Source organism: Suricata suricatta, chromosome X (genome assembly GCF_006229205.1).
Source record: "Suricata suricatta isolate VVHF042 chromosome X, meerkat_22Aug2017_6uvM2_HiC, whole genome shotgun sequence".
In the NCBI taxonomy this organism is placed as follows: Eukaryota; Metazoa; Chordata; class Mammalia; order Carnivora; family Herpestidae; genus Suricata; species Suricata suricatta.
This window is the reverse complement of record NC_043717.1, coordinates 93728885-93751768: the sequence shown is the minus strand read 5'-3', so window position 1 is coordinate 93751768 and position 22884 is coordinate 93728885. Positions and strand designations below refer to the sequence as shown.

Here is a 22884-nt window from a genome sequence, read left to right as displayed (position 1 = left end):
TGTGATTCCGTATAAAATCATCCTTACAAAATTTATTCATTCATTCGGCAAACTTATGAAGTGGCCACTATTCATGATGCCCAGAAACATCCCTAGAGGTTCAAAGATGAAGAAGATATAGTCCTACCTTTAGATAAGCTCAAAGTCTAATGGGGAGATAGGCATGCAAACAATTTATTGATGTACACAGTGATAAGTGCTATATGATAAAATTGAGTACCAGGTGCAGTTGGAGGCACAAAAGAGGGGGGAGGCGGAGGACCGGGGGGGGGGGGCAGATGAGTCCAGGCAAATTTTTAGAGAAAGTCTTTTGAACTGAAAATCTCTATTGGGCAGTCAGAGTCTGGGAACTTGGCTCCTATCCTTACTGAGCTGCTTGTTAATTAGGACAAGCACCTCATTTCTTTGGCCTTTACTTTCTCAAGAAGATAAAGGCACACCAAGGTGTTCTGAAAAATCTGGGTCAGCTCCAAATGTTACAGTTTGGTAACCAGGTTTTCTTTGTGGACTCTTTCAGAACAAACAGTAATCACTGAGCCTAGTCCTTTCATCTTTTGGAGGTCACAGTTCGAAAGCTTTCTTGAGGCAGATAGTCAAGAAAATTCTTCTTCCCTCCTTCCAGCCCCTGACTTTTTCAGACTTGGTGCCTGGTTTAGAACCAAAGTCATTGCCCTGTGTAAATGGGATATCAAGAAAGCAGAGTTCAGTAGCGTAAGGAAACGGGACACAGTGCTGATTACAGTGGAGGAGGGGAGGGAGGTGCTTGGGTGGCCCTCTCCATGGGGGTCTATGTTCAGCCTCAATCTTGCCTTCGATATTTTCAGGAAATGACTTATTAAAGACTTTTTATGGAAAAGATCTCTCATATGCATCCCAAATGTAAATTAAAAGCTGTATGTGAGATTTAAGGATGTTCTTTATGCATTTTCATCAGTGTTCATAAATGGTGTATTAGAGGAGAAAATGATTCAGAATATATCCATTTTTAGAAAGATGGAACCCTACGAAGAAGAAAGGGGGCAGTTAGCCATTAGTACGCTGACATCTGGATAATAGTTTATGTTGATGTCCCCTCACTTTTAGCTCTTTTAGATTGTTCCTACTTTTAATAGGTCTTGATGATCATAGGAACCAGGCAACCCTGGACATGTTGTCTGTAATTCTCAAATAACTGTTACTTCCTCTGAGAGGCCATGTCTATGCATGTAAGTATGTTTCAGTAGGGCACTGATCAATAGGGTTTTTCATTTAACACATGATCATTAAGATGAAATAACATATCTTTTTTTCTTCGAACAAGTAATCTGCTTGTTACCTTTATTTGGCATGCCACTTTAACTCTTGGTAGCGTAGCAGAGGTGTGAGGTGTCTTTGAAAAGATAATCCACTTATCATTGTATTTGAGGGGAGGTTTTTTTCCCCATAATACCAAATGTATCTGAAGAAGCCCATCATTCTGCAAACAGCTGTTTCTGTTAAGATACTCTGACTGACAAAGGGTAATTTTCAGCTTCCTAGGGTCCTTTTCTTATTCTGATGGATGGTAGAGCTTTCTCTTCTGAACATAAAAAAAAGTACATTTCACAAGGTCTTTGTACCATGAAGTGCCTGGGAAATCTTGGATCTGACAGACTCACTCTCATAACTCCCAAGACTTAGATGGGATTTGAATCTCTACAATGCCACTTTTCTCTCTCCGTCAAAGGCTTTGTACTCATTTGTCAAAAGCCTGAAGGTAGGAAAAAGGAAATAGATTGAATTGTGGAGGTTTTATCAATGCTCTGCAACTTTTGCCTTTGTCTGTCATCAACTTTTTGAGGCAGATGCATTTCAGAAATTTCACTGGCCATTTTCTCTCCCTGCTGCATTTTGGGTGCAATTTCAAAGTGAGTACATGGGAAGGGGGGACTGGAAGATTCATGGGTGTAGCAGCAGGTCGTTCAGCAGAGAACCAATTTCCTATGGAATCACTTTGCTGTTTTCTTAACTCAGTAACATAGTGAAAGACCAGATGAAAATGATTTGTTTTTAAGGCCAAAGGAAATGGAAAAGAAGTGAAATTCACGCAAGCATCAATGAACTTGCATGCCAATCTCTGCGATGCTTCTTTCATTTTCCATGTATATTTGGGGAGGGAGAAAGAGAGAGTTCTTTGTCTTGACTAGCCTTAGTTGCTGTTTCTCAGTGTCAGCTCTGCTGGCAGATGGCAACTGTCACAGGGACAAGACTTGTAAAGTCTTTTATGACATAGTCTACTTCATTGCACTGAGCCCATGGCAACTCTGAACTATGGGTCTAGAAGGAGGGCTTGGGACACCATTGAGTCAGCTTGGGAAACCTGAAGGGTGATGTTTTTCAGACCAAGATAGTATCTGGGCTATTACAGACCCAATGTGATAGGATATCTTGGGAACCATTCAGAGTGCTTAGGTGGTCTAAAGAAAACAGTGGAACCTTTTTAGTCCCTAGTCATTGGTTTTCCGAAGGCCAAGAACAATAGATCATTACAGACTGTGCTGGGTCATCCCTCCCCTGCCTCCACCCCAACCCATCCCGACATGTTTACCAAAGCCTTAATCCCCTACAAGGACCAAAAGCAAATGTTAGCAAATGTCAAAAACAAAGTTTATCCCCTCCCCCACTCTCAACTCCAATTAAAGTATTTTAGCGTATAATTAAGTTTGGGCCTCTTGAAGAATGAATACTATACAGAGGAGATTTGTTATCACCAAATGTTATACATATAAATATGTCATTCTGAGTTCCAGAGTCGTCTTGAAAAAACGTGGTTTCCTTTTGAAATGTTGTGTTCCACAGATGACATTGGTATTACATTATTTGGTCCCATCATATATTGTTTGGATAGAAAAATGCAGATTTTTTTGGTCTTTTATATGCCTTTTTTAAACATAAGCAGCAGTCTCTGGTAAGGTAGTATTGCTTTACATTTGCATTGTTATAGAATTAAATTATGGACTCTGCCGTTCAAAACAGAATGCTTTATAAATCAAGTAAAATCTCATAACTAAGATGAATAAGTATTTTTAAGTCTTATGCTGCCTCATATTCCATATTTTAGTTTTAAAGCCCAAGTTGATATAATTATTAAAGTGTAATTCTTTCTTTTTCTATTTCTGTGTACTGTTTTCGCTTTGTCCAAATGTCATTAGTTTTTCAAGACAAGGTTTAAGAGAAGTTATTAAAGGACAGTAATCTCAAAGCACAAAGGCAGGCAGTAATTCTGTATCTGTAGATTGGCAGGAAAGGTGTCAAATACACCGTGTCCTCTCCCTCCCTTTCTTCCCTCCTCTCTCTGATTGCATTCAGTGTAAACGAGGTTAAAACTCTAAATTGTAACAATGGTAAAATCCTAATGTATTCCGTTTCTTTTTATTGTTTAAACCGATCTATTTTTTTGGAACTCCTGAATCTAAGAGACAGTCTTCCTTATAAAGCTGTTCCAGAAGGGATTACAAACTGTGTTCTGTGTAAATGTCTGGTTGTGTTTACCACTCGTCTGGAAGAGCTGTCAAGGTGGGTTTGCAAATCCAAGGCGATCCTGCTCGGCCTGGGAAGTGGAGTGGTGGTCCTAAATGGGACTATGTGGGAAAAGGAAAACTAATGTCCGGAGAAGGAAGGTAGGGAGTAAGTTCTTTAGACCTGGTTAGGGGGTGGGATGCTGTGCAGGTGTGGTTAGAGATGGCAAAAGACTGAAATTCAGAAGAGGGAGCAGAGATAGGTATGGAGATTTAGGATCTGAGCCCAGTGCGGTGATGGGTGAAACGTTACAAGAACTTCATTTCTCCAGAGATAAGAGATTACAGAGGAGAGCAGAGGATTTAGGACAGAACCTTGGGGAACTCTTGATGTTAGGGTGTGGGAGGAGGAGGCCACCAAGCATCACTGCTTCCCACGGAGCTGTTAATTCTGTTAATTCGGAGCCAGAGGACCTCACTTATACTGGGTGGAGGGTGAAGAATCTGGGGGCTAGCTCAGAGCCTGGAGCCTGTCTTCGGATCCTGTGTCTCCCTTTCTCTCTCTGTCTGTCCCTTACTCATGCTGTTTCTCTCTCTCTCTCTCTCAAAAATAAATTTAAAAAAACATTAAAAATTAAAAAAAAAAAACACTCAGTGAGCTGGGATGCCTGGGTGGCTGTCAGTTGAGTGTCCGACTTCGGCTCAGGTCATGATCTCACGGTCTGTGAGTTGGAGCCCCTGCGTTGGGCTCTGTGCTGACAGCTTGGAGCCCAAAGCCTGCTTCCGATTCTGTCTCCTGCTCTCTGCCCCTTCCCCCTTGCACTCTGTCTCTCTGTCTCTCTGTCTGTCTCTCTCTCAAAAATTAATAAACAGTAAAAAAAAAAAAAAACAAACAGTGAGCCAACCCATTTTTCCTGTGGATTCAGGCATCCTAGCAGCTTGCACACTTGGGTTAAAAAAAAAAACTGCCTTTTTTCTTCACTCCTCTCTGTCCAAATAAGCTCATGCACTGTAAAAAAAAAAAAAAAAATAGCATTGTGAGAAAAAGAATTGCTGGCATTTGTGCTTGTCTTGAAAAGATTATGGTGGACCTGGTAATGTGATTGAGAGAATCACTAGCATCTTTGTATAGTGCTCATGAGTTAAACAAATACAACAATAAGTCCAATTTGATGATGTGATAAATCCCTGTCCAGGGACGTCCTTTACTGTCACATAGTAGACCCCATAATTAGCAGCCAGATCAGCATTTAGGCAACACCAAATGCATACTTGATTGCCCAGGACTGCTATCTCACCCTGTCTGGAAGTGCTTAAACACATCAATACAACTTCGAAAGAGCTGAGACTCCAAAATACACTTTGGTCTCAATTACCCAAGTGATCTGGGACCATTGCTTCTGGAACCTGAAGAACAACATGCGTGCCAAGTATAAAGATTTCTCCTCTGACGAACACAACGTCAGGGGATTCCAGGATGTTTCTCACATTGTATGGATTCAGGAAAAAGAATGTTAGAGCCAAAATTGTCCAGAATAATGAATCTAAAATGTGTAAGGTATATTTATGTGTATATAGTTATCTAACATTTTCCCTCCATTTTCTTGATTGCTTGCAGATGTAGATCCAAATCCCAAATCTTACTTAATTTATCAGGAAACTTTTATTTAAACCTGTTATGTTGTGATGGTATCATAGTATTCCTAATATTTTATGTTTTCCACATAATTTAATGCAGAGCAAAGTGCCTATGAGAATGAGTTCTGGAATCAGACTCCCTGGGTTTTAGTTGTGGTTTTGTCACTTTTGTAACTGGGTACATTTCTCTTAGTTTCCTCATCTGAAAGGTAAGGATTACAAGAGTGTCCATTTTAGAGGGTTGGTATGAAGACTAGATGAGCCAATGAATGCAAAATCCTCAGTACAGGACTCCTTCCCACAGGCTTGGAGCTCCAGAAACTTGTTATTTTGTTGCCAGCTTTCTCTAAATATCAGCATGCATTCCCTGAACTCTTCATTCTTCATTTGTAGGGTCGGTGTGCTAGAGAGAACTGCAAGTACCTTCACCCTCCTCCACACCTAAAAACGCAGCTGAAAGTTAATGGACGGAACAATCTGATTCAACAGAAGACTGCCGCCGTCATGTTCGCCCAGCAGATGCAGTACATGCTCCAGAACGCTCAGATGGCACCACTTGTAAGTCACGGCTCTGTCTTGGGAAAACTGCATGGATGTTTTTCGTTGGTTTGTTTTTTTAAGAATATAGTTCTGGGGCGCCTGGGTGGCTCAGTCGGTTAAGCGTCGGGCTTCGGCTCAGGTCAGATCTCACGTTCGTGGGTTCGAGCCCCGCGTCAGGCTCTGTGCTGACAGCTAGCTCAGAGCCTGGAGCCTGCTTCCGGTTCTGTGTCTCCTTCTCTCTCTGCCCCTCCCTCTCTCATGCTGTGTCTCTCTGTATCAAAAATAAATAAAACATTAAAAAAAATAATATAGTTCTGCATCGGAATAACCTTGCCGGGTCTTCGGGAAATTAGTTCCAGAAGGATTTAGGATGCCAGCTAATATATTCATTGACACTCAAAAACTGTTGTGAACATGAAGGGAGCCTTTGGGTGTGTTGGGTTTAAAACCTGGGTTGAATTTACCATAAATTCACCTTAAAGAAGAATATGAATATTAATATTTTAAGATGAGGAGGTTTGATGATTATTACAAGTAAACCGTTGAGTTCCGGCATATGAATTGAAATGGCCTTGCTCTTTGATGGTGGTTTTGTTCCTTTCCAATGGGCTTTCTACTATGAAATAATTACAGATTTAAGGAAAAGTTGCAAAGACAGTACAGAGAGTTCCCTTATTGCCCTGACCCAGGGTCCCCCACTCTTAATTTCTCATGTTTTCATGGTATATGAAATGAAGAAAGCAACATTTTCCACATTGCTGTGAACTAAACTCCAGAATTTATTAAGACTTCATCAGTCTTTCCATGAGTGTGTCACATTTCTGTTCCAGTGTCGAATCCAGAGTACCACAATGCATTTGACTGCGGTCTCCCCTCTCTCGCCTGGTCTGTGACCGTTTCTCTGTCTTTCCCTGTTTCCCATGACCTTGACATTCTTGAGGAATCCCAGCCAGGTATTTGACGGTGGTTTTACATAACCTAGTCACAGAGTTTCCCTTTGCAGAAATTTAAAAGATTATGTTTTCATTCTAGACCAGTGTCTAGTATTTTTGTGGATCAATGAGTTGAAATGGATCCTTTAAAAAGTCATATTTTCCTGTTACAGTTTAGTCTGAGACCTTTCAGGAGGAATTAGAAACTTTCCCTCTACTACTGAGCCCTTTCAGGTCTCAAGTTGAGTTCAGTGGTGTCCCATTCCCTTAAATCATTATCTAGACCTTAATTTGAAAGTGTTATGTTGTCATTATTTGTTACCCGTGTCATCAGTGACTATGTAATAAACTCACTGAAAGCTGAAAAACATATATAATATTTGGATGCAATGAAAATGTGGGGTTAGGTTAACCTGGTCTCAGCAAAGCTGAGCCCTGATTCTCAGCACTGATTCTCAAAATTGAAGGAAATCAGTGCTGAGAATCAGGGGAGAGGGCACCCCTTAACTGGTACATCTTTATAGATACTGAACAAAACAGTTGGTTGAGGCATTGATGAGTCACTAAAATTTTGCACCTCTTTTTCCAGAAGGTCCAGACAAATTTACTCAAAATTAGTAGATTTCATCTCCTAAAATATTAGTTTGCCAAAAACATTTGCCATGGAACTCAGTAATACTTTAGATTGTTGAACTCCTTCTCCAAGCTTTTTCATTAGCTTTCCACACACTGAAGTATTTCCATTTTTTTTGCTATTTCTAAAGGGGTAGGGAAGATAAATTGTTCTAGATACTGAGAATAGTATGAACGGAGCCACAGAGAAATGAACATACGTGGTAAGTCCAGAAAGTATGAGTCAAAGGGCAATAAAGCAAGGGAGCTTTTCACCCACTATCATTAGTACTCTTGGCCTCTTGTAGGATGTCCCAATTTCAGACTGAGCCAAGAAGAGGGGCCCAATTGTATCACACACCTGAGCCTGGCATTTCCTGTAGAGCCGGCACATGTGGGGCTTTTTTTTTATTTCTTCATAGGTCAAGGGACAGCAATGGGGCATCAATCAAATGCCCTGTTTCAGGGAATCAGAGAGCAGGGCCTGGAATAAAGCAGGGGTAAAGGCAGAAGGCAGACTATTCATCTTCTATTCAGCCTCCAGGAGAGTCTTTCCATTCCCCATCTCAACCATTCATGCATTATTGATCATGCTGGCTCACCCTGGAGAATAGGGGGTGGCTTTTTTTTTAGAGTCCAATAAGAGATCCATTGAGTTTTCTAGCCTCTTGTGCTTTCTAATTTGATTCTCCATGCTTTCTATAATAGAATACATTTCCCTTTTTTCTTCAATGAGGGTAATTTCAGATTTCAGGCTGCAGAATATGACTGATATGACACACAGGAGTACAATTTATTTTATAGTGTATCGTAAGATATAAGACATTACTTAGACAACCCCAGGGAACAATGGGAAATTGCTTTTCTATCTTGTAGATTATTTAACAATAGCTGTTGTGATGTGATAAACTGATAAAAGATTAATTTCTGCAGTTATTATGTATACAAAACACTAACCCCAAGATGATTGATATGGTCCTATTTTGTGGTCGAGAAAGCTCTGTGGGCATGTTGTAATTGTGCAATTGTGTGAGCAATTTTAAGTGACATTTACCAGTCTGATTTGAAAGAAATGTTCTTGATTATGGATCTTGATATTACTATAGAAATAATATATGATTTTACTTAAATTTTCTTGTACCTACGCTCCGCGAACATCTCTCTATCCTTTTGAACCCCCACCACCCTGGTAATCTGATTCTTCTCCCTAAAATAGTCGAGCTTTTGTTTAAATTTCCAATGTCGATATTTTTTTTTCCAGTCCTGATATTTGTATGGTTGCATATTAAGACCCATTTGGTATCACTGGCTTGAACTTCAGGTCTTTCCACAAAGCATACTTTGATCCGTTTCTAGGATACCAAAAGAGCACATCTGCTTTTGGAAAATTGACTGTGGTTTGCTTATTATAAGCCCCCAGATAAAGGGAATGTCAACCTAAATGGGATGGTAGCTAGAGGACAGATTCTGTTCAGTGTGACTGAACAATGAATAAAAGCCACACCTAGTCAATTTGGGTGGAATGCTTGCTGTAGCAGGCAGGTTTGCTCACTGTATTTAACAGGTCTGAATTGACATTCGCTAGTATAAAATTCTACCTCTGAAAGCTTTTGTTGGCTTTATTGAGGAAGTTTAGCAAGTGAGAGAAAGGGCGTGACTCCCCAGTGTTTTTCAGTGCAGTTAAGAGAGTTTCTGATGTTCACAGCAAAAATTCATGTTTAAGAAAGCCCCCTGGCATAATTAAGAGGCAAACACGAGCCCCACAGAAGAGTTTTAGGGAAAGTAGGCACTCTGGATTTGGATTGCTCTCAAGCAAAGCTAATGTCTTAAAATTTCAATTTCACAACTAGGAATTTTCAATATGGGAAAGAAGGATTCTCAGTGCTGGATGTAATGTGTGCATATATTCAGTGGGGATGATGTTGTAAGTCGATTAAAAATATGTCTGATTTAGACATTTTGCATAATCTAGACCTCTCTGTGTCTAGTAAACTCCTTTAGTTTCTCTCTTTGAATGTGGTGATTCACATGGAAGCAATTCTTTACATGCAGGTGAACTTCACCCAGTCAAGTGTATTCACCTGATGATTTATATACAGGTTATTGGTTCAGCCACTGGGGTGTGCCAAGTCCTCTGGTCTGCTGTAAGTTTTTCATGACTTGCATTCCTGTGGCCACATTATGGTGTTCCAAACCACAGAGCCTATAAATATGGGTTCCCCTCCAGACTTTTCCTTCATTGCAGACACAGTCATCTGATATCTGTCTGGGATCCCCCCCCCCAGCTTTTTACATCAGTTTTACAATTCTATCTACCAAAGACATTTCCCATAAACAAGTTTATATCTTTATCTGACATTACTATAGTAAGGAGGGAAGGTGATGTAACACGTCAGAACCAAAACGGGAAAAAAGGAAGTTCCAGTAGATAGAAGGAAGGTGGATACACTGATAACAAATAATATCTAGAGTCCAACGTTTTCAGGGTTTTTTTCCCTTAATTAAATAGGAGCGATAAAGTGTTATATTATTCCATTCTGAAACTTTGGACTGGGACAGTTTTAAGTGAACAGAATTGCAAAATAATTTGCTGACTTTTTAATTTTTGAAAATGTTAACTAGTTAAATGATTAAGTAGTTAAAGACAAAGAATAATATCCTTCCTTCACCAGAATACATCATACTTTTAGCATATTCACATCAGAGTTACACTTTTTCTGGTTCACATAGTTCATATATAGTTCATATGGTTCACACACAAAACTAACCTTATTGCCCAAGGGATTTGCTATCTCCCTATTGCCATGGCTCTTTTGTTAAAAATAACCATGAGAAAATGTGGGCAAGCCATTTTGTAGATATGATGGGAGAGGAAACCATGTCCGTATTGCAGATGACCAGTCTCCTGATCAGTACAGAAATTACAATGTATTTTAATGAAAGTTCTTCAGTGGATTTTTCAGCTTATCTACTCTTAAAATGATACATGATGACATTGAGCTCTATCATCTTAATGTGCTGACATCTAGCTGTTTTGTAAAGTGATTTTTGCAAAACGTTTAAGTCGGCGACAACAAGCATTATATAATTCTCAGGTTAATGTGCTCTTAATATAATTATGACTGTCATTATCATGTGAAGTTCTGCATTGACTGAGGTTGACCACATCAGGTCACAGGAGTATGTGGAGTCATACCATTCAACCAGCCCCCAATTGCATCTGGATTTGACCATGTTTGCTAAAATGTTAGACAAGATTTTACTTTTAGATATCGCAGCTGAAGCCCAACATTATTTGTTCAACAAATTGTTCCCAGGGGTAGACTTACCTTGAGGTTAGTGAAAGCTCAGGGCCCCTCATTTGCATGGGCTCCATCCAAGGCCCTGGGAGGAGCCCTAGCAATGTGTTTACAGTGCGTTTGTATATAAAGTTTGCAAAAGTTATCTGTGTGTCTTTTGTTCTTAAAACACTCCTCCCCCACCCAGCTGCCTAAACTTCACGCCCCAGAGATTCTGGATTTACTCCTGATTGCAATTACTGGGCCAAACTAGAGCCCTTGTTCAGGTCCTTTCCCCAGGCTGTGCCTGTCACACAGCTTGAAGGTTCTTTTATAGTAAAGCAAAAGAAGTCACATCAGCAGTTTGCTGCCTTGCCCCAACTCTGTGAACCCACCATGTGAAACCTTGTTTTCTTAGAGATTACACAGAAGTGCTACAATTTTGCAGCCCAACAGAGAGCATGTGTATATGATATCTTTTGCAGTGCCTGGCTCCTCTGATAGTAACTAATCCCAACATTCTCCCGTGTGCCTCCCTCATATATTCCCACGGGATAAATTCAACGTAATCTCCTCTCAGCCCGCTGTGTGCCCTTCTCCTCTGGGGCTGCTTGGCTCAGTTGGTTAGAGCTTGGAGCTAATGAGACCATGTGGGCCTGTTAGCTTCTCTGTTCTCGATCACAACCTAAGCCATGGCCAGCCACCTCAAAACTGCTTGTTGATCACGAGTGAGACGAAAGTAGGAAGTTTGGAGGGCTCTGTGAAAATCGTTTTCCCTGAATGGAAGATAAAACTACAGCAACAATCAACAAAATCAATGCTTGACAGCCTCGCCTATTGGGGATGAATTTTTTTTCTTAGCAAAACCATCCCCTTGCTCAGATCAATAGAGTTCAGTAGAGAGAGCCATCAGGAAACCTAGTGTAAAGCCTGTGGTTACCCCTGGCACCTGATAATAATCTTAAACTGGTCTCCCAAACAATCCTACTTTGCCTTCATATCCTTTATGTATCTACTGAATATTGTAAACTCTCCTTTCCCTAATCTCTGCTCTTAACGCCACTCTGTGAATACCAGTCATATTAACACTTCACTAGTCTCTTGGAACCACATGTAAGAAATTCCATCTTGGGGCGCCTGAATGGCTCAGTCAGTTAAGCATCTGACTTTTGTTTTTAGTTTGTTTATTTATTTTGAGAGAGAGTGAGAGCGTGCGCGTGTGTGCAGTGGGTGCGAGCAAGTGGGAGGGGGCAGAGAGAGAGAGAATCCCAAGCAGGCTCTATGCTCAGCCAGGAGCCCAATGCGGGGCTTAATTTCACGACAGTGAGGTCCTGACATGAGCTGATATCAACAGTTGGATGCTTAAGTGACTGAGCCACCGAGGCCCCCCCAAGTTTCTGACTCTTGATTTCATCTCAGGTCTTGATCTCAGGGTCATGAGTTTGAGCCCCAAGTTGGGTTCTGCACTGGGCGTGAAGCCTACTTAAAAAAAAAGAAAAGAAGAATTTGCATATTTTGGTCCACAGTATCACAAAGCCATTTTTTCAAAACTCTACATTGGATACCTTCTGATCCTGATGACTTAGCGACTCCAGTTTAAAAATGCACACATCCTGGAGTGCCTGGGTGGCTCGGTCAGGTAAGTGGCTGACTTCAGCTCAGGTCATGATCCCATGGTCCGTGAGTTGGAGCCCCATGTTGAGCTCAGTGCTGATGGCTCAGAGCCTGGAACCTGCTTCAGGTTCTGTGTCTCCGTTTCTCTCTGCTCCTTCCCCACTCCCACTCTGTCTCCCTCTCTCTCAAAATAAATAAACATTACAAAAAAATTTTTTAATAAAAAAGTAAAAATGCACACATCCCTAAATTTGTGTATGCATGTATGCTTGCATGGGCACACACGTGTGTATAAAGTATCCTGTGCTGCTCGTACCATTTGATCTAGCATTGTACATCTGTGTAAAAAGACAGTTTGGGGGCAGCCTTCTGGTTAAAGTACTCCTTGGTAGACAGCAAAACTGATGGATTGATGGATTTATCCAATCTCTCTGCCCCCACTTCTGATCCCTAGTGTTCCTTTCGTACTGTGATGTTTGAATTCGGTTTTTCTAACTGGTAACCTTGAAATTAATCAGTGGCCTAGGAATCTCTTTTCATTCGACTCAGTACATACTTACTGAGCATCTGTGCTCTATGATCTAACAACAGTAAGGTGGTAAATTAATGTTTTTTGCTACTCTGAATTTCTGATTTCTACCTGATCCTCCATATCTTCTTATGCCTTTGACCTTTTCTTGTTTTCCTCTGTAGAGTTATCTTTCTATTAACTATGCAAGGTTTTGTTTTGATTGGTGGTGGTGTTGGTGGTGGTGGTGGTGATGGAGGTTTGTCAAACCCTCGATAATTATATAAGTAACTAGTTTCTTGAGCACCACTATTATTACATGGAGTTCACCAACATGTAATTTATAGGTCAGTCCTTGTTCACTTTTCAGGAACAGAGTCAAAATTGCCTTGCACATCTAGAGAAGTCATTTGCTCTCCTGCCATATTCTTGCCTGTAAAATCCTCTGCTGTTACGCAGATCTGTGTTTGAGCACTCCATCAAAACTGCTGGCCTATTTTTCAGCTTCTTTTCCACCAAATATGGGCAGATCCAAACCATGATGTGTCCTCCCTCACATGCTAGGTTTTACACCTTTTACACTCACAATAATCTATTGATCCATTATCTATCTTCTGTGATTAAGGTCAGAAAAGCCCAATGTACATGAGGACAATGATTCACTTTTGACCATTGAACTTATGTATTTTTGGTGTTGGGGTTTTTTGGTTTTGTTTTTTTTTTTTTGCCTAGCTCTTTCGGGCCGCAGTGACTTTTCATTATCAAGTATGCTTAGTACATAAACAGCACTATCAGCTTGCATCTGTTTATAAAGTTACCTCTCAATTATTGAGGGACCAATTAACTAGTCTGGAGGTTCTGCAGGCCTCTTGCAGCGCACCCTTTGGCCACCTCAGTCCCCGCAGAACATCACTCAGAAAGTGTGGTGATGACCAAGCAAAAACTCTGAAAGAAAGATTATTCAGTTGTGCTCCGTGTGAACAGTAAAGTTTGGGAGAAACTAAATTTACGCATTTCAAAGTTCTTTGGGATTAGCTAAGGACAGATATTCACATTGTGATGATGAGCAGGGCTTCCGTTTTACTATATAAATGCTTGTTGATGAGCAATAAAATTAAGGTATTATGATTGCTAGTAAAAGTTAAGGACTGTTATTTTTCTGGTATTAAAATCGAGTCAACAAATTATTACCAAATGTTTGCCATCCTATAAAAGGAAATGTTTAGTCGTCCACCTCCAGACAGGAGCGCAGAGAGGGAAGGCCTCAATTACATTGACTTCAGGCAAGGATGTGCCTAAGTGACTTAAAGTATCTTGCATTCATCCAACAATAATTGTAACGTACCTTGAATATTACTGAAGTAACTGCAAATAGATCTAAGCTGTTGGGGAGACACAAAGATTGAGTTAGCATAGAACTTCACATCTCTTTCTTTATACTAGTTTGAGGGATAATCCATTTTAAATAATAACTCAACTTTCCTAAAATGTATGTGTAAACTAGAGATATTTATGTCAGGCATAGTTTTTCACCAAATTGTATGTGGCTTCTAAAATTTTACCTTTTACAAGATTCCATCTATCTCCCCATTCCTAATCACTGAGTACTTATTGTTCTATAAATAAATAGTGAAAAATCCTAATTTTAGTACCAATTAAGAAAATATTTTAGTGAATATTTTAGTATTGGTTTCTAAAGCCAAACCTTTTCAACTTGCAGAATCTTGCCACAAGTATTAAATTTATATACATATACATATAAAATTAGCACTTTGCTCCAGAAATTGATGGAGTCCTTTACTTTTTTGGAGCCCTCTAGAATGGGGGTGAGCAATTATTTCTGTAAATGACTAACTAGTAAGTATTTTAGGCTTTGTGGCAGAAGAGGCAAAGTCAAGGATCCTACATAGGTACTTCTCCAAAAAGAGAGAAAACAAATAAGTACAACTTTTTGTTAATACAGATCTCCTAATGAGAGATGTGCTCCTAATGAGCACAGTGGTATTTAAGGACAGTGAAATACAAATTTCATATACTTTTCATGTGTTGTGAAATAGGATTTATCTTTTACTTTTTTCAACCTTTTAAATATGTAGAAACCATCCTGGTTTGCCATCCTGGCCATACAAACACATATGGGCCCAATTTGGCTCAGGGGCTGTGAACTGACTACACTTAGCCTACGTCTAAAGCTCCTAGACAGTGACTAGTCCATAACCCAGCCCCAGTGGGAATTCCATGAGGGCTTTAACTTACTGAGGAAGTTCCATGTTCAGAGTCGACAGCTTTCAGTGAAGTCCAGGATTAATGATTAGGGGCCACTGCTCTAGAGGCTATCACTGGTGGGTCCTAGGTACCGTGCGATTACTCTTGGGAATTCCGACCCTACCAGCTAATGCTGTTATAGACGTTGGGAGTGAATAACTGTCTAGGCGACCTTGTTATTCATGAATCAGTTGTCTCCACCATTCTTGTCGATTTTATAACACTCGGAGAAAGCTGAAATTCCACACCTCTGGTTCTCAGAGGAAAAACCTCATGTTTTCAAATATTGAGTAAATAATTTAGGTTTGAGTGAATATCTGAAACAGATTTAAGTGTCCAGACCATTTCAGGCTATAAACAGAAATCAGATTCAACTGGCTGGGAACTTTTTTCTTTAAAAGGTTCTTTACGGGGCGCCTGGGTGGACCAGTCGGTTAAGCGTCCAGCTTCTGCTCAGGTCATGATCTCACCGATCTCACCGTTCGTAGGTTCGAGCCCTGCGTCGGGCTCTGTGCTGACAGCTCAGAGCCTGGAGCCTGCTTCGGATGCTGTGTCTCCCTCTCTCTCTGACCCTCCCTGCTCACACTGTCTCTCTCTGTCTCTCAAAAATTTAAAAAAAAAAAACATAAAGCGTTCTTTACCCCACAGTTGGGGTTTTGTTAGCTCAACTGGCAGGCAGGGCTGCAGGAGAGCTATAGGATTAAATTTGCTGATTCAAATGGAATGTATGGGCTTGCCAGCAAATGAAGTCCTCAAAATGTTGAGAATCAATGGAGTACTCACGCTGGGGCAGAGGTGGTGGTAGGAAGACCAAAATGTCCTGAGGTTTGTGCATAGAAGAACTTGCTTCTTCTCAAGACATGGCATTAAAGAATGAAGTTTTTACTCAAGGAGGAAACCGTTACAGAAGCATTAATACTTATTTTGAAACCTAAAGATGGCACAGATTAGTTTGTGGCAAAACCTGAAAAAATCCAAACATTTTCAGCAAGCCCCTTGCACTTTTATGTAGACTTCTAAGTAATTTACAACTTCTTTTCATACACTGGAAGCATATACAAAACCTAAAAAAGTTAAAATATATCCCAAAAAAAGCAGTAGTTAACCAGGAAAATTTCCCCGAAAAAGGAAGGAAAAAAATTACAGAAGTTCAGCACTACTGCAAATATGAAGCACCACTTACGTGCATTAGGCTTAAATATTATTAACTGATAAGTATTTATAGTGAGTAGTGATTTTTAATCTGGAAAACCCACTCACCTGCAGGTCTTTCTTTTAATTCAGTAGTTTTCAAAGAGAATTGTAATAACAGTTCTTCTCACTTCTGTAAAAGGCAAAGGCAAAATGTATCCAGGAAAACAGCATGGTGACTTTCGTGAGAAATTTACTATGAAAGAAAAGAGGAGAAAAGTACTGTCGTATGGTTCAAATACAGTGTTTTTACAATGAGAGATTCTTGCTGATTTTGAGACAAGTATGCATCATCAAATTGAGAAACTGTGCCTTATCGTGGAAGCATGCTTAGGTGGTAGTTTCAAGAGATTTCCATCTCATTATGTAACAGAAAGTCACATCAGCTAATTCCTGGAGCTTCATAGCTCATTCAGTGAGAAGTATGGCAGGTCCTTACAGCCTTATATCACAATGCCTAGTTGGGCTGGGTCAACCCTAGATGGCTTGCCCTCAGACCTTAGAGCCCCTCCCCCGACTGCGCCATTATCTTTCTGGGCACCTGGTGTTGTCCCTTCCTCCGACAGCTCTTGGGTGCCATGTTTTCTCTGCTCACCCTAATGAGTCCTGTCAGTTTTGAGGGGCCAAGTTCTTTCTGTCCTTCCTAATGTGCCACTTAGCTACTTTGAGAAAATCATCTACAGGAGAATGTTATTTCAGAAGCCCGTTGCTTCCATGTTAGCATGTTGTTGTGTTTTTCTAAAGTTTATTTATTTTGAGAAAGACAGAGACAGCACAAGTGGGCGAGGAACAGAGAGAGGGAGAGAGAGAGAATTCCAAGCAGGCTCTGCCCTGGCAGCACAGAGCCCAAGGCAGGGCTCAAACTCATGAAACTGTGGTCTTATAACCTGAGCCGAAGTTGGACGCTTTACCGACTGAGCCGCCCAGGCGTCCCCCGCATGTGGTTTTTAATGGGCTTTGGGGAGATGGCCGTGCAGGTGAAAATTTCAAGTCAGACAAGGGGGTGTGTTGGTGAATATATATATTGTTCCTCGCTTCATACTCCACAGCCTCCCATTCTACGTATACTTAGAGGTGTTCGTATGTGATTTAGCAGAAGTTATGGATACAGCTTGACATGGCAAAAGATTCATTTTTTCTTTACTGAAGGAAATAACAAGAAAACAAGAAAGATCACATGCTATTACTAATACACTGGGAGAAACCACCAGGTGCACACCAAGGCACTATCTCTACCTTATAGAGTCCCTGTTAGAAATCTACTGCATTTAACCATGGTTTGTTATTAATTCATGAAATGCTTGCATTTCTTTTTAAACCTTATCACTGATTCTATCAGTCATTTACGAAGAATGAAATACTACAGTGGAAAAAACAGAACTATCAAAGAAATTAGAACCATATTGAGAAGAAAAAATTTTCACATGTGGAACAAGCTGGAAAATAGCGCATAAAGTGATAAATTACATGGTTACAGATAATAAAGGCAATACATATATCAAGCCCTTTGAGATTAAGACTTTCCTAAGAGAAAAACCTGTGAGAGTCCTTTGCATTTCTAATGCTTTTCTTGACAAGTTGTGCTCTGGTTTGTATACCTTCAAATCCTGTTATCATATTTCTCCCTGCCTCACAGGGATCCTTGGAGCATTTTTAGGGCCTCCTTTTGAGCTGTGGATATCATCTGGCCCCCTAGGTAAAGACGACGCTGGGCAAGTCAGGTTCATTTGTGAAATAGAACCTCTAATTTAAAAAAAAAAAATGAGCATTCCGATCTCGTTTGAGGTGGACAGCAAGAAGTTGTTAGAACTTCACCTTTCTTTGATCTACCCCTTTCTTCCTCACTCCCTGCTCTCTTCCTTAATTGATAGTAGGCCAAAAAGAGAAGCAGTTGGTGGTAGTGCTGGTGGCAACGTTGGTAAGACCAGCAGCCTTCGGGCCGAGCAGTGCTGATGAGAAAGAGGAAGGAGGAGGGTGGACCGCAGAGGGTTTCAGGAGAACCTGAGGTCTGCCTGCAAGGGCCGGGCCTGTGTCAGGAGACAAGGCAGATTTCCTGTACAGGTGGTGTCGCTGGCAGTGTGAATCAGAAGAAACAATGGCAAATTGGGATGCGGCTTAGGCTCTTTGAAAGAATGCCTCCTTGTGTAATACTAGAATGAATCTATTTACCTCTAATGGTTTTTTTTTTCTCTTTTAAACATTGCAGACTTCTTTTCCTGTGAATCCACCGCTTGCAGCTAATCCTGGCATGGCTTTCAATCCTTACTTCCCTCATCCTGGGATGGGAATGCTTCCTGCTGAACTTTTACCAACTCCACCTGTTCTGATTCCTGGAAACCCACCTCTCGCATTGCCAGGAGCTGTGGGTCACAAACCGATGCGCTCAGATAAACTGGAGGTATTGATGTAGAAAAATATAAATACTTGTAGGGTGCTATTAACCTCATGCATAAAGCAACATTCTCAGGGCCCAGCATTCTGAATGCTTTCAATAAGTGTACCTGAGTTTTTAGCTTAGGAAGTATAACCTCAGAAAAAAATGTTAAACGTCTTTCTACTACCTTCACAGCCTGCTATGAAGTGCATTGATTCAGTTGTACACCAGGTCAAACGGTGTCTTAGCGTGCCCAGCCACGGACTGTGCACCCCCTGTGCTATGGCACAGGAGGGCTGGTGGGAATTTACCTTTTACCCAGGCTCTGGCTTCCAGACTGGGATCACCGTATTGTTAATGAATCTCTAGTTTCTTGAAAAATACAACTGGCAAAAAAAAAAAAAAGTAGGCTAAGTCTCTATGAATGCAGAATGTTCAATGAGTATCATAGTGTCCAAACCTTTATCTCCATCTTAAGAATGTTGGACTGGATAATGAATATTCGTGCTGCCTACGAAAAGGCAATCTAAAAGAAACTTCAAACAGCTTTTGGATTTATGGAAGTCCTTCAGTCTTCCCTTGTCATTCTTCCTAGATTGCAATAAATAACGAGTCCATTTCATATAAAGTCAACTACATTGGCTGATGTTAATGCCTGGCATTTGCACCGTAAGGGAATCTGTTTGTTCATGGAACTGAGTTGTGATCCACACTTTTTCTGGGAAAAAAGTGCATTGCTGTGTGACAAAGACTCATCTTGGGCTTTAGCAAAATAACCCCCTCTTGCAAATTTGGCTAATTACACTTCAGGCTGTGAATTAAGTGGAAGATTAAAGAGTGGTTTTCCACAATACTTTAAAAACAGACAACTTTCCTTTGGGGCTAGTGGAATACTTTTTTCCCCCTACGAATAGAAATGTCTGTGTTGACATCTCACCATGAATATGGCTTTACATTATCCCTCAGATTTTTAGATTTTTCCTAGATAGATGAGAAAACGTATAGTCTTGCTCTTATGTTCACTGGCAAAATAAATAAAAGCTAATCACCTTCCAGGCATCCATGTGATATGTGTCGTTGTCATTGTAATTTAAGGTTTGCCGAGAATTCCAGCGTGGAAAGTGTACCCGTGGTGAGAACGACTGCCGCTATGCTCACCCTACAGACAGTTCCATGATCGAGGCAGGCGACAATACTGTGACCATCTGCATGGATTACATCAAAGGGCGATGCTCCCGGGAGAAATGCAAGTACTTTCATCCTCCTCCTCACCTGCAAGCCAAACTCAGGGCAGCGCATCACCAGATGAATCATTCAGCTGCCTCTGCAATGGTAAGAACAGGCCAGGGGTTGTGGACTGTTCCGGGGTAAATGTTAGTACATTCCTCAACTTGTCTAATACCTTCTAACCATAATCTTGAATAGTCATGAATGGATCTTAGTATGAACAGCTAAGGTTATTAACTAGAGAAGAGAAAATCTATCTACTCTGCTTCATTTGCTAAAGTTTTCTAAAGATATGGGGCGCTTGGGTGGCTCAGTCAGTTGAGCATCCGACTTCAGCTCAGGTTGTGATCTCATGGTTCGTGAGTTCGAGCCCCATATCATGCTGTGTGCTGACAGCCCGGAGCCTAAAGCCTGCTTCAGATTCTGTGTCTTTTCCTCTCTGCATTCCTCTCCCACTCGCGATCTCTCTTTCTCTCAAAAATAAACATTAATTTTTTTTTAATTTTCTAAAGATAATTGTTTCAGAGCTTTACCAATGATTTTAATCTACTGTGCTTTTTCTCCTATGTTTAGGAAAAGAGTAAATTATAGGACTTAAACAGTAACTTATTTTTGAGCAGTTTTGATAGCCTGCTTAACTCATCCTAATATCCTAAAAAGACAGGAAGTTGCCTCTCTACCTTGTGAGCCACCTTCATGGACATTTTGTCAGTAAGGTAGCAGGTAGGGAAAATAGACGCATAACACTACAGTGTGATAGGTTGAGAAATAGGAATTATGATAAGTTTGTCATAGCTGTCAATTACTTTGATAAGCTGTTTGTAACTTATTTTTTTCTGATGTGGGTCTTTCCTCATGTTATAGGATCTAATAATCTCAGTAAGGGACAAAACCCCGAGGAAACCTCATGTTTCCTGGCCATGGAGAAAAGAAAACACCTAAGGATTCTGAAGCCCATGACAGGACCTTACCTTTTTCATAAAAGAGATAGATTTACAGTAAAACCTTGGTTTGCGAATACAGTTTGTTCCGGAAACATGCTTGTTATCCAAAGCACTCATGTCTCCAAGCAAATTTCAAGAACCATTGGCTCAGTTGTGATCATATGACATTCGGCATCTCGTACTACTCGTATTACACGACATCACTCGTTTATCAAGTTAAAATTTATTAGAAATGTTTGCTCATCTGCAGAACACTCGCTGAACAAGTCACTTGCAATCCAAGGTTTTACTATATTTTCAAACATCTGTACTTGTTAAGAAGGTTTGCTTCATTGAGTTGCAGTTGATCTTGCTTGAACTGGAACTTACACTTAAATTTTATTACATAAAATAAGTCAGTCTGTATTCCATATAAGTGGGATTCTCATGTCTTTTTTTCTAAGGCAAATGCTCCAAATTTCTCCAGACTCTTCTCATAGATTCTGGACTTGCTTCATCTCCATCCTCTTCTCTCAGAACTGAATCCATCATGGGGCACCTGGGTGGCTCAGTCCGTTGAGTTTTCGACTTCTGCTCAGGTCATGATCTCGCAGTTCACGAGTTCAAGCCTTGTGTCGGGCTCTGAGCTGACAGCTCAGAGCCTGGAGCCTGCTTTAGATTCTGTGTCTCCCTCTTTCTCTGCCACTCCCCTGCTCACACTCTGTTTCTCTCTCTCAAAAATAAATAAACATTTAAAAAAATTTTTTAAAAAGGAACTCATCACTTCATGAAAGATGTGAGGCACCAAAGTAGAAGAAACTTATTTTTCTCTTGATCTGGAAAACAGTTTGTTAATGAATTTTATTTTATTTATCTTTCTTTTTTTTTACTTTTGAAAGAGATAAAGAGACAGCGTGAGCAGGGGAGGGTCAGAGAGAGGGATGTACAGAATCTGAAGCAGGCTCCAAGCTCTGAGGTAGCCGTCAGCACAGAGCCCGACACGGGGCTCAAACCCACGAACCGTGAGATCATGACCTGAGCCAAAGCCGGACGCTTAACTCACTGAGCCACCCAGGTGCCTGTAATGAATTTTAAAAAGAATTCACCAAATGATTTTTTGTCTTAAATTCTTTTGAAGGAAGGGATTTTAAGCTATGAAAATAGCAAGGTATCCAGAATGTTCACTGCAGATTTTACACTTCCAATTTTTTTTATTACTTCTGTCAGTGCCATGGAGTTCAGAAGTAGTGTGGGCCTATGATACAGAAGAGGGATACAGTTTCCCCTAAAAATAAAGGTTCTCATATGCATGGGATTTCCGTGCTCAGTCATGGGGCCTTCATATATGTGTCCATTTCTCATGATTTGGGTGTGTTTGGTAGGATGCATATTAGTCAGTTCCAAATCTCCATGTTAGAAGTATTATTTAGTAGGCCTTCATTTGGTACTTGTGAATATCAATATAAAATTCCTTTCTGATTAACTGGCCAGAGCAGTCTTCATGGTGTGGTCAGATCGGCCCACAGGAATTGGCTTGAGGTAAGATCAAATAAAGGAGGCTTCCTGAAGAAATTTAGGCTTTCTGTATTTTGAAGGATTCAGAGCTGAAATATTCCATAAAAGAAAGATATTTTTTTTTACTCTCTTCATGTTCATGGGCGTAGCTCAGGTTGACTTCACTGAAAGCAGCATGTTTGCATTTAAAAGCAAAAGATATAAAAGGCAAATATTTAGTTTCCAAAAGAAAAAAGAATAGAGATACCTTTAGACTTCATTGTCCACAGAAAAAAGGTCCTGGCATACCTCTTTTAACTATATGGAATGCTTGTTCCTCAACACAAGTGTTCCTGACTCCTTAAGAATTTGGAGCATACCTAATTCTTGTTGTTGGAACATGTCTTTTAAGTCACATGCAATTTGCTGAGAAACAATGTAGAAAGCCAGGTCCAACTTCTCCAATGAATCTAATCCAGGAGCAAATTTCATCAAGTATCATAGGCACTGTGAGATTTTGAAAGAAGTGTAGACATGAAAGGAGAATTTTAAAATGTAATACATTTTAGAAGTAAACCTCACAAGGACTTAACGAAGCTGGTGGTGCATCCCAAAATGCATAGTGAATATCTATAAATTGAGAATTGCACATATTTTGCTAACTGTCCATGTTATCTGGGTGAGGTAGGTAGTAAGGAAGAAATGTATTTATTTACTTTTCCCTTAAATGCTAGTTGGAAGAAGCACAGTTCTAGAATTTGGACCTAAAGTCCTTATATAAGTTGGATTTCGTTTTATAAAGCTACAGGATC

At 40.4% G+C, this 22884-nt stretch overlaps 1 protein-coding gene across 1 annotated transcript in view; it reads left to right on the top strand.

Annotated features, from left to right (window-relative positions):
• The window catches only part of MBNL3 (muscleblind like splicing regulator 3), a 104958-nt gene that overhangs the window by 73372 nt on the left and 8702 nt on the right, over positions 1-22884 (top strand). Inside the window, exons 4-6 of the mRNA XM_029929903.1 lie at positions 5508-5672; positions 18261-18452; positions 19524-19760. Coding sequence (XP_029785763.1) covers positions 5508-5672; positions 18261-18452; positions 19524-19760 — 594 coding nt within the window. The remainder of the gene's footprint in view (positions 1-5507; positions 5673-18260; positions 18453-19523; positions 19761-22884) is intronic.